The 12,664-nt window shown below is 23.7% G+C and overlaps 1 protein-coding gene across 4 annotated transcripts in view; it reads left to right on the plus strand.

Annotated features, from left to right (window-relative positions):
* Nucleotides 1-11,783, plus strand: part of LOC129610190 (probable chitinase 2) — a 29,711-nt gene extending 17,928 nt beyond the window's left edge. For all 4 annotated transcript variants that reach the window (XM_055522631.1, XM_055522630.1, XM_055522632.1 and 1 more), the window contains exons 4-5: nucleotides 9,268-9,767; nucleotides 10,602-11,783. In XM_055522631.1, coding sequence (XP_055378606.1) covers nucleotides 9,268-9,767; nucleotides 10,602-11,312 — 1,211 coding nt within the window. In that variant the 3' untranslated portion in view covers nucleotides 11,313-11,783. The remainder of the gene's footprint in view (nucleotides 1-9,267; nucleotides 9,768-10,601) is intronic.
* Nucleotides 11,784-12,664: the final 881 nt, after the last annotated feature.

Raw genomic sequence — 12,664 nt, forward strand, 5'->3', positions numbered from 1 at the left:
CGGGAAATGTCTTTTCAATCAAACACAATTATTATATATCTTAATGTGCATCCTAATAATAAACAGTCATCGAATTCGAAAATTTGAGTATTTGAAAAATATGCAATTGTTAGAATGTATTTTGGTTTTGAATGAATTTTAGTAGAAGATGATTTAAAAAAAAATGTTGTCACTTGATTTAATGAAATTGTGCTGCTTTTCAAACCATTAGCTTGATCTGTACTCAATGTGTAAAAGTGCTTTAATAATTATGCTCGCATATTTATGACGTTCATTTTTCAATAAATTTTTATTTCTTTCAATTAATTCAATTTCCGTAATTTATAATAATTTATTTGTGTACCCATTTATTAACTTTTCTAGTCAACCACAAGTATGCGTGTTAGAGGATCGCGTTTATTTAAAAAGATAGATCAAAATTTTGTTTCTTTATTTTCTTCAACTTTCACGTTAACTTTTCAAATTTCTCTATTCTCGAGACTTAGTTGTATTTTTGCTACTACAACAATACAATTTATATCAATTTCGCTTTTAAAAAATTTAAAGAATTTAATTAAAAAAAATATCAAATGAGAAGTGAAAAAAAAATTTTATTGCGATAATTTTGGGTTTTTTTTTGTTTCTTAATCTCAATTATATAATGTGGTTTGACTTACGTTTACAGAGAAAAAAGTAAAAAGAAAAAAAATTAAATTGCAAATATTTTTCTTTTATATAGAAACGTTTAAAGCAATCTTCGAATTTTATTCTACATTTCAAGTTTATTTTGATATTATTATTTCTTTTTTTTTTGCATAAAACATCATTTAATTAATATGCATAGTATGGTACCTGACGAAAATCTACGTGACTTTTATATTAAAATGAACTAAATTTCAACTTTTTTAATATTATGAAACAAGTACATCTATTTTACATTTACACACACCAATTTTTACTCGACTTATTTGACATTTAAAATTCTTAAACTCTTAACATTCAATATCAATATTATGTGTTTATATATGTATATTAACAGTATATAAAACTTTTTGTACATATGTACTTTTTATATGTTAGTGTTTAGAGTTTATTATTACGTACAAATTTAAATAATTTTTAAATTTTAAATTTTATAAAAGAACGTCAAATTTTAAAATTCAGTTTTAAATGTTATTTTGAGTACATTTTACTTGTTATAATATTTTGATAAGCAAAATCTATTCGAATTGTTTTTGTAGTTCTCCTGTATCCCTGAGGATAAATTCCTAAAATATTAAGAAATTAGTTAGTTAGTTAATTAATATTGAAAAAATTTAAAATATTCCATTCATGGCAATTACGTTATTCAGCAAACAAAATGAATTGCATAATTTTAGGAGTTGATAATATTGTCCTTCTTTACTGTCTTAATAATTCCAAAATAAGAACGTGTTTTGTTTTTATTTTTTGTAAAATTGCGATACCGAAATTTTAAAAATTCAGATCTAGTGTAAAGTAAAATACTTTCGCTTAAACTCTATAATATTAGGGAATGTTTTTTATGTATTTCACCTTATTCGTTTTGTAATTTGTTGATCGATATTTTATCAATAAAATTCTTAATATTTTTGGTCTACTTATTATTTATGTTTTTAGTTTTTAGTTGATTTTTGTAATATTGGTATTTTTTATTTTATATATAAAACCGCATAAAAATATGAATTTTTGTGACAAGTTTTGCAACATAATAATTTTGGTAAGTAAAACGTGAAATATGGTGGAAATATTTCCACAAAATTATAAAAATTTATGAAATTTTGTAGTTGTTACCCTAATAGAGATAGATATATGAAGAAAGAATAAGAAGAAAATATGCTTTTTTTATTAAAATTAAACGACTGGTAAGGGTAATATGATTCTTTGCATTTTGGATTTTTGGTTTTGGTTTCGCTTTTTCAATAACACAAACTATAATTTGTGACATTTTTTTCATATTGTCCTAAATGAAAAATGCATAGTAAGTCAAGATTTGCAAAATAGCACATTTCTCTTGAACAATGCAGATCGGAATATAATTGCATATCTAACACAATAAAATATGAAAATTTTCGATATTTTTAAACCGGTAAAATTTATAAATCATTGGAATTGTCTTGTACAAGCATTTAAAAAAATTAAATTGTGTATGATTTTTTCAAATAAGGTTGTCAAGAATGCAAATTAGCAAAGATTTGGTGTAAGTTATTTTAGTTGTAAGCGTCCTATACTTTTTCGACATTAAACAGCTGCAGTAATAAGAAGACGCGAAATACTTAAAAATTTACTGTTATCAGGTAACAATCAGATCGTCGCAATTGCAGTTAAACTAATAAGCATATTTTCTTTTAAAGTTCTTTTTTAGAAATGTACTAAAACTTAAATTACAATATAAAAACAGAAGCACCAATAAAAAGGGAACAAAGATTATAAAAAAAGCAAAACGAGGTCTTGGGTGAATATCTTTTAAATTATTTTTGTTGTTGCTTTTATTTAATATTTAGAATTATTTTATTTCATCTGTAATGTCATTTGTGTGTCATGTTGCGTCGTGATGTTGATATAACTGATTGTCATAATGATGATAATGTTGATAAATGCGATTACAGATGATCCAATCCTTGATACTTTTACGATTTTCTTTTTTATTTTTGTCTTTTTGCATTTTATTTTTACCCTTTTACTTTAGTTTGTCTTTATTTTTTTTTATTAAAGATTTCACTTGAAATTCTGCTATTTAAAGATTGAAATAGTTAAAAGTTTGTTTATTTTCTACTTTAGTTAAAATGAAAAATGTTTTTTTCTTTGCTTTTTCTTGTACTCAATAATGGGTCCTTAAGAAGAAAAAATTTTGTTTTACGAAGTTAAAAGCAATTATTCATAATATTGATAATTTTTATTTTAAAGTGTTTTAAAAAAAAAATTATGGATTTTAATAATTTTTTAAAATTTCCATCTTAAAGAAAGTTGCGGTTCTGGAATCTTCCTACGTATATTAAGAATTATATTAAGAACTATTTCAATATTAAATGAATAAAAATGTATCCGAATTTACTTTATATTTTTCCTTCTTCAAAATTGGTTTCCAAAAAGCATATACGAGCAAAGAAATCCAATTTTTGATGAATAGTATGAAAATATGAAGGGGTATTCACAATTAAAAAGAAGAAGAAATAAACTAGAAATGAACTGTAAATTACCTTTAAGAAAAAATATGTCGATTAGAGATTTCAAATATTTTTTTTCTAAAAATATGCTAGACTAGACGGTTGACATTGTCCTGCTTTTCCATTTATATGAAAAGATGCAAGGGAAACTCTATCTTCTCTATGATAAAGCAAGAGAAGCTGATAAACACATACAAGGCTAAGTCCCCCAGGAAAAATAGTCCAAACACAAGCTAATTCAAGATATATGATACTACTATAGAGGATGTAACAAAATTCAATTACCTCGGTAGTATAATTTATTTACTAATTAACTATTAACAAGTACACGTCTTTTGAATTTGATAAGAAATTAAGATACGTATATTTGCCTATAAGTTATGCAAGCAAAAATATTTTTTTTTGTAAGAATAGTTCTTAGTAAAGACACAAACCCTAACAACATTTTATTTAAAATTTATTATTTCTCTTTTTTTTTTAACTACCTATATAGTGTAAGAAAATGAAAATTAAAACACCCGGTACATATAAGTTAACATATTTTTGTATATGTATGTAAATACTTACATTTTTAGCATAATTTTTGTTTTCCTTTATATTACATTTAAATTCTTCTACACCTTTGTATACCTTTGTATACCTTTATATTCCACATTGAGGTGTAACATGAGCTCAGGTGTAAACTTTTTCCTCTTTTCTTTTTGGTTTTGTTTTTACTTTATAAACCAAAATATAATATGTATATACCTTAAAATTCTGACACTATACAATACTGACTGTTATGAAGGGAATCATCGTGTATATTTTAAAATAAAAATAAAAAACAAAATTTAAAATAAAATAGAAAAAAAGTTTCTTTTTGACTATTTTTTGTGCTGATGATGGTTTCACATCAATTTAGCATGCAAATAACATTCGAATTGAAAGCGTTAACTTGCTAAAATAAGATTAGAAGATATTTACATTTTATGTATTAATTCAATGTTTTACGGTATTAAATAAGTACGATCAAAATAAATATACACATACATATACATATACACATAATATACATATACACATAATATACATATATATATATATATATATATGTATGTATATATTATATTAATGAGGTACAGATATATATATATACATGTATTCCATATGCAATCCCGTTTATATATCTATATAGTAATATTTTATTAAAATCTTTAATGAATATCAGAATTTAAGAAAATTAAAAAATAAAGAAAATAGAATTGTTGTTGAACTAGTTTAAATTTTCTTATTTATAACAGTCATATACCTACCTATATTGCATATAATATTCTTTATATAGAAATAATAACAAGATACTATGAAGCAGGATGAGGGTGTTATTTGAAATGCATTTTTTAAAGACTTAGATAAATTCATTTGTACAAATAATTATTTTAAGATGAAAATGAATTGCTTAATTTTTTTAATGTCTTCAATTTTATTATCATTTTGATATGCTCGTATGTAAAGTAATAATATTCTTTAAAGTATTTATTTATCTTGAGAATAATTAAATATAATCTACGTGAAAACGTTCTTATCATTTAGAATTTTAATTTAAGAAATTATTTTCTCTTTATCAATGTAAGAATTCATAGTACAATAATTTAAAATGTAGCGTTTACACTGTAATATAGTATGTAAAAACTCATACGTTGATCTGTGCATTGATTTCTAAGAAAGTTTTGTAGAAGTTGACTGGGACTAATTTATATTTATCTTTTCTATTATATTATATGGTTTACCATAAACATACAGATACTTTGAAACATAAGATATTTTACACAAAATTGATAAATTAGTGGTGGAGTTTTTCTAGATTTTTGTAAATTTTCAGATTGAGTTGTTAAACGCACTTTTTTGCAGCTCTGAATTTTAATAAACTACTATATTTACTATTTATTGTCACAAAATCACAAACATATTTTGAATGCCGCAACATCTGAAAGGTGGTGACATGCTACTTCTGCCGCGGAATAGAATTGTTGAACATTGAAAAGATGAAATTCCTGTTTAAATTAACTACGTTATTATCTAAAACCCGGTTATTTTCAAGTTTTGATAAAATTTTTCTTTTAGATCGTAAGTTGTAGAAGTTAAATAGACAATAGTAAATAAGTTATTTCATTAGAATATTTTTTCATCCCCATTTCCACCCAAGCTATTCCCTGTTTAAATTCTTGGCCCCTGTTATTTCCGCAACTGCAATTCCAGTTTAATAATTTTACAATAATTATTTTACAGTTTAATAATTTTAACATAATTATTTATCATTCAACCTTCAAATTCGAATATTATTTTAATGCTTATTTCAATTTGTTTTTTTTCTCATCTTAAATTTATGCAATAATTTGAAATATTTCAGATTTTTAATGAAAGTAATTTAAACAACTAGTAGATAGGTCTGATACGAATTTATTTCGAGAAATATTCTTTAATTCTACTTGCTGTAGCAACGATTCAAGAATTTCAAGTATTTATGATAATGTTTTACTCTTTCTTGAATAATTTCAAACAAATAGTATATTGAAATTGATTTTATTCAAACTGCTTTAGGAAAATTACGTAGCCAACATGGTACGTGTATGTGTCATGTTGTATATTAAAGATCTACGTACTATTTTATACAATATAACCGTAATTCGGTATAAGTTTAGAAATTTTATTTTAAATTATAATAAATGAGCCTAATTTTGTTTGTATTAAGTAATATAGGGTTTATAGATAATATTTATATAATAATAATTATTATTTACATACATATTAATTAATGTGTATAAGGTGAACTTAAATGTTTGCAATATCTGAGCTATAATTATTATTATTATTTGAATGTTGATTTATGTAAATATTTACATATCTTAGTATAGACAAAATTAAATGCATCAAAATAATTTTAATATGTTTGCGTGAAGTCGGTATATAATAATTATAATATAAAATAGTAAATTGAAATCGTTTCATAAATAATTGTAATAATTATTATTACATTATATACGTATAAACCTGTGCATCTATATACTTTTATATATATGGGCAAGTATGAATTCTTAATAGGATTTATAATAATTATTGACATTATTACAATATTAAATTTATCATTATTATTTTAGAACTTTAAATTTATTTTAATGAATCAAAATAATTTACATGTACGATAAACATACATACATACATACAATATGATGAACCTTTTATGTTGTTTTCTGTATTTGTTTATATAGCAATAAATGTTAAAATAATATTTTGATTCATTAAGAGGATTAAAATTTTGCAAAATTTAAGAAAGTGAATTCCAAAAGATTATTAAAAAACCAAATACTAATTAGTTAATAAAGCTTTAAAGTTTTTGTAAATATATTCAATTTAAATATTATACAAGATGACAATTTCTCTAGCAAAATTGGATAGAAATATGCTAAAATTCGTTTTACAATTTCCATTTGTCCCTCCAGCTATATTCATCTGCTTATACACGTTTTACTATATTTTTAAGATAGAAAGAATGAATTGATTCACGAGAAATCTGTTTCTGTACAAAAAAAAATTACCTTTGTCCACCAAGTTACAGTCACCCAAAATATAAAGCAGCCCATGTTTTGACAACTTGATATATTGGAACAAGTCTAAAAAAGACTTATCACAAGAAAGATAGCGACTTGCTTCTTTTACTGTAAAAAAGGATAGGGAAATATCCGCAAAATGACCGCCTAAATTAATCATTATTTGAATCTAAATACTGTTAATATGTTTTTAATTTTTAAAATTTTTGCCATGGTGATTTATATCATAAAAATTTACTGCACAGGCAGAAAAATATTATGGTAAATGTCTTCTTATCATAAAACATATCAAAGTCATAGAAACTTTAAGTTAATCTGTATGTCTATGTCACTATTTAATATGGTTTTGGAAATTTCAGGGATCGTAAGAGCTTTCACAAGAATATCTACAATATTTATAATCATTTTAGGTTCCGAAAAATATAAGTTTACATCTTTTTATTTTTAAAAAATGTTAACTTTTGATTCACGTTACTTTTATGCTTTCATATTTTCTTCATGCAAAAGTTTTACTTATACACTCATTAGGGTCTATGCAAAGATATACATACAGTAATTCATTTAGAAATCAAATTCCCCGTATATTCTAACTAAACTAATGTCATACTGTATCAGTTGTCATTACGTTAATATTTTTCTTTTTTAATTTTTGTTCTACCGTATGCAAATAGAGAAAACAACGTTAAGTGAAAAATATTCAATAAAAAAACATTACTTAATTAATACCACTTAAGAGAAATGTGCTCTTTAAGTAACAATAGAAGTATGGTCTAAAATTATTCTAATTATTTGAAATTGTTCAATAATTTACTAAGTTCTTTAACACTATTCTAAAGAAGTAAAATGAGGAAGAACAGCATCAAGGAAATTATGTATATGTAGGAAATAATATTTTATTTACATACAGATTATTAATAAAAATAAATGACGATCTAGAAATTCAATATTTGCCGAAAGCAATTATAACAATATTAAAGCAAAAAAGTAAGTCCCTAATTTGACTTTGGTTTACCGCAGGCAAATATTTTTAATAAAACTCTTTATACAATTGGTTTTTTAGTGCGTGTCGTGTAAGGTAAAACTTGAATATTACATTTAACTCTATAGAATTTGAGTATATTTTTTGATGATTTCAATAAGGAGAATTCTTTTATTTAAAATTATTTTCAGTAGTTGCTTCTAGATTAATTTCCTAAAATAAATATTCTTTTCTAACATTATTCAAGAAAAGTTCAAAGAATTTTAATAAAATTTTTCTAGTAAGCATTTTCACTTTAACTTTTTTTATTGGGATATGCATATAACGATATGGATATAACATTATAAATGTATATATGTCTATATACAGACTATGTTTTCAACACTATTTGTAAAATGTTTATTGATGCTATTTTTCTAGGTCAATAATTATTTAGGAATTTAAAATTATGATATGTGGCACATTAACTCATGAATCTGAAAATCAATTATGTACAAACACATATATTAAAAATATTGCTTTAATATTATATATTCTTTATTATGCATAAAAAGAGCTTAATGTAAGAAACTGACATAGTAGATTTTCATTTACTATATATAATAGACTATTAAGGTATATAACACGTATGTTTAGAATGATCCTAAAAATTACATCCTTTTGGCTTAGATTTTATAGTTATTATATAATATAAGTATATATATGTTTTCCTATATATAGTTACCATGTTTATAATTTACCTTTTCATTCAATAATAAAACATAATAATTAGAAAATATATAGCTATATTTAAATGCATATTTATGTATACATATAGTAATTTAGTGTAGACTGTATAGAACAAGTATAATTTTCTTATGTCTTTATTACTTATAGTATTTATCTTCTATCAATTCCTATATATACAAAAATTAATGTTCTTCTATACCTAGATAAATTTTGTACCTTCTATATAATGTACATAGATGACTTCACATTTAATTATTGCATCTATAGTTTTATGACCCCTTCTGAATGGAAACCAATTAAGTGTGTATATGCGTTCATATGAATGTTCTCATTTCAATGAATGTTGAAATTAATTAATACTGATTATTAAGGATAAAAATGTATGATGTTCACATAATAAGTATGTATGTAATATTGCAAGTAAAAAGCCTTTATTTTTTTTAGAATTATCCAAGAGGATAACTAATAAAATCCTAATTTTTTTTTTTTGAAATGAATCTTTGAAAGCAATGGTGTAGAATTTTTTAATGGATAAGTTTTATTCATTACTTTTTTTGCAAACGCAAAAATTCTTTGAATAATTAGAAAAATTCTGTATAGATGTAAATAAATTTATGCTCATTAAAATTTTAAGTACATTTACATGTGATTTCTAATTAAATTTAATAACATATTGGAAAGGAATTATGTAAATGTTCGTGGCCTCTTTGAGAAGTGATGATGCATGCATCATTTATTAAAAAAAAATAATTTTTTCAAATATAAATTATAAAATTATTAAAAAAAATTCTTTTGTTTTTTTTCATTTTAGATCCTTGGCAAGATCTGAAAGATAATTATGGAAAAGGTGGTTTTGAAAGAATTAATAAATTAAAAAAAATTCATCCACATTTAAAAGTTACATTGGCAATCGGTGGTTGGAATGAAGGTTCTAAAAATTATTCAATGTTAGCATCAGATCCAGCAAGACGTCAACGTTTTGTTAAGCAAGTATCAGAATACATAAGGCAATATAATTTTGATGGATTAGATTTAGATTGGGAATATCCGACACAGAGACAAGGTGAACCTGAAGATAGGGAAAATTTTGTTGCGCTGGTCAAAGAATTACGTTCTGAATTTAATAAACATAATTTAATATTAACATCAGCTATTGGTGCATCAAAAACTGTTATTGATCAAGCTTATGATGTTCGTACCTTATCAAAATTATTAGATTTTATGCATATTATGTGTTATGATTATGGTGGTAGTTGGGATAGAAAAGTTGGAGCAAATGCACCATTAGCCGGTGATGGACCACTAAATGTTGTAAGTATTCTTTTATTAATTATTGTTGGTATTTTGTAGTCTCTTTGCATATTTCTGACCTCAAATTGTTATTTTATATTTCCCATATTTGTGATTTTCTCATATCCAAAGTATTTATAAAATAAATTTTGAAAATTATTTTTGCCGAACGTATATTTATATAATTTTAGATCTAAAATTAAAAAGAGTAGATTGGATATCATGCATATATATTGAAAAGACTGACTGATAACCTTCAAAATAAATAAAGAATAAAATAAAGAATTAAATTCTCCTACTTTACTTGATGATGCAGAACTAAGTATTTTGATTTTACGTTCAAACTGTGAATTTTTTATAAAATAATAAACTAAATGCTAGACAAATACAAGTAAAGAAGCACAAATTATATTCTTACAATTCTGCATAATTATCCATACAATGATCATTTCCATTATTCGAATATGATTCATTAAGCACGAAAAATCAAATCGGAAATTAAAAATAATCGAATTTTAAATTTTCCTATATGCAAATTGAATTTTTATCCTTAAATGAGTAAGTCTACTATAAATGATTATACTAAATTTAATCGGCTAAATTAAAATTCATAAATTTGAATTACGTTCTTTACAATAATTAGTTTGTCTTTATATTATACAGAATACAAAATAGAAATAAAGGCAATTGTCAAAATGTTTACTGTACTTGTTCATTTTAAAAAAGACAAAACAACTTTATCTTTCAAAAAATAAAAACTCCTTTAATGTTCTCTAATCTAAAAATCTGTATACTCTTACTCTTACACTAGCTACTATTATATGGCGATTCTATTTTGTTTTCTTCTATTTTTAGATGTTTACTATCGAATATTTAATTAAATTGGGTGCATCGCCATCAAAAATTGTTATGGGATTACCATTCTATGGGAGAACATTTAAAACACAATTCGATGGATATTATGGTGATGCTGCCGATGATGTTGGTTTTCAAGGACCTTATACAAAAGAAAATGGATTTTTAGGTTATAATGAAATTTGTTCAATGCTATCAAATAAAACTTCTGGATGGAAAAGAGAATGGGATGCACCTACAGCACAATCTATTGCACGTTTCAAAGATGAAGAAATGGATAATACATTGGTTGTTACATACGATAGTACACGTTCAATTGCTAATAAAATGAAATTTGCAATGAAAAAAGAATTAGCTGGTGCTATGATATGGTCAATTGATACTGATGATTTTTTGGGTGAATGTGATATTGAAGATGATACATATAGTGATTATGGTGATATGCCTGGTGTTAAATTAAACTATCCAAAAAGAATAAATACCAATTATCCATTATTAAGGACAGTTAATGAAGGTATTGTATTAGCATTAGATGAAATTGAACAAGAGAATGAAATACGTAATAGAGAAAAAGAGAATGAAATACCTCATGGTGAAAATACACAGGATTCAGAACAAAATAATGGAATTAAATCATTTAATAGCTTTAAGGTTTATTTAATTGGTATATCACTTAGTTTTTTTGTCACATTCTATTTAAGAGCATCTTAGAAGCAAAAACACTTCATGATATTAAGTTAAATGTACCTACAATGTATATGTATAGATGTAAAAAGAGAATAATTTTTAGTTTTCATTATGTTTACTTATCTTTTATATGTAATAAATACAAATATATAATCTATATGTATTTAGTTTTACAATTGTGTAATTAAAGAAGAAAAAACTGTAATTTTAAGGATGCATCATCAATTTGTTTGATATAAGAAGAACAGAAAACCCAAACAACAGAGAACAAAAATTATTTTTAAAATTAAGAATGCTGTGAGAATAGAAAGTTTTTTTTTTTTGTATGACAAAAATTAAAAATTTAAACAAGAAATTGTAATTTCAATAATACGATTTTGGTTTAAGTAAAAAGTAATAGACAATAAGTTTGAGATTTAAGAAAAATATTTAATTTTCCTTTTACTTTTAATTTAGAAGTTTTCAAATTAATAAATTTTTATATTTTTGTCTAAGAAAAAAATCTTGTGTTTCTATTCAAAGTTTTGATAATAATTATGGTTTCTATGGACAGTTTATTGAATATTGAAGAAAAATTATTCCAAAAATTTTCTTATGAAATTTTATAAAAATTAATCAAAATGCTAATTTTTTTCTTAATATTGTAGAGCTATAAGTACCATTATTGAAGTTATGTTTAGGTCATTTTCGATAAAACCAATTATTTTTAAAAATTATTTGAAAATCATAGAGCAATATTATTCCCGAAAGTGATCCTAAAATTTTGTTGTTTACAGAAAACTCAAAAGTTTTTTTAAATTGAAAAAGTTACGACACTAAAAAATTCTTCTCTTTTTTGTAGATAAATTTATTAAATTCTTGGTTTCAATACCTTCTAAAGAGGATTTTACAATTGGTTCTGGAAAAAAAATTAATTTCCAAATTCAATGTCGCCATTTTAAGTAAATAAATTTTGTATAGAATTTTACTAAAATATATATGTAACTTTATTTTGTTGTGCAGTATTGGTTGCGTATGTGACAGATTTTTTTATTTTTTGGCATAGGGATTTTTTTCATAGGGAATTTATCACATATTCTGAAGATATCTTCTCTTATTCTAATTGTGTCAAGCGCTCACTTACTTTCAGTTTATGGTTTCAGTCTAAAAGAGCCTAGTAATACAAACAGGGTCATATAGCATTAAACACTTTTTGAGGTAAACGTTTTGGTACATCAATTAGTTGTAAATGATTTGAATATGCTCTTTAACAATTTTGTGTAGGTTTATACTTTATAGCACCTTTTAACGCTTCTACTCTTTAATCTCCAGATGTTTTTAGAGTCTTTTATTAAATAAAAACAAATATTAACTGTTAATTTATTAATATAATGATA

The sequence above is a fragment of the Condylostylus longicornis genome, unplaced genomic scaffold, assembly GCF_029603195.1.
Source record: "Condylostylus longicornis isolate FDR11 unplaced genomic scaffold, ASM2960319v2 ptg000044l, whole genome shotgun sequence".
NCBI lineage: Eukaryota > Metazoa > Arthropoda > Insecta > Diptera > Dolichopodidae > Condylostylus > Condylostylus longicornis.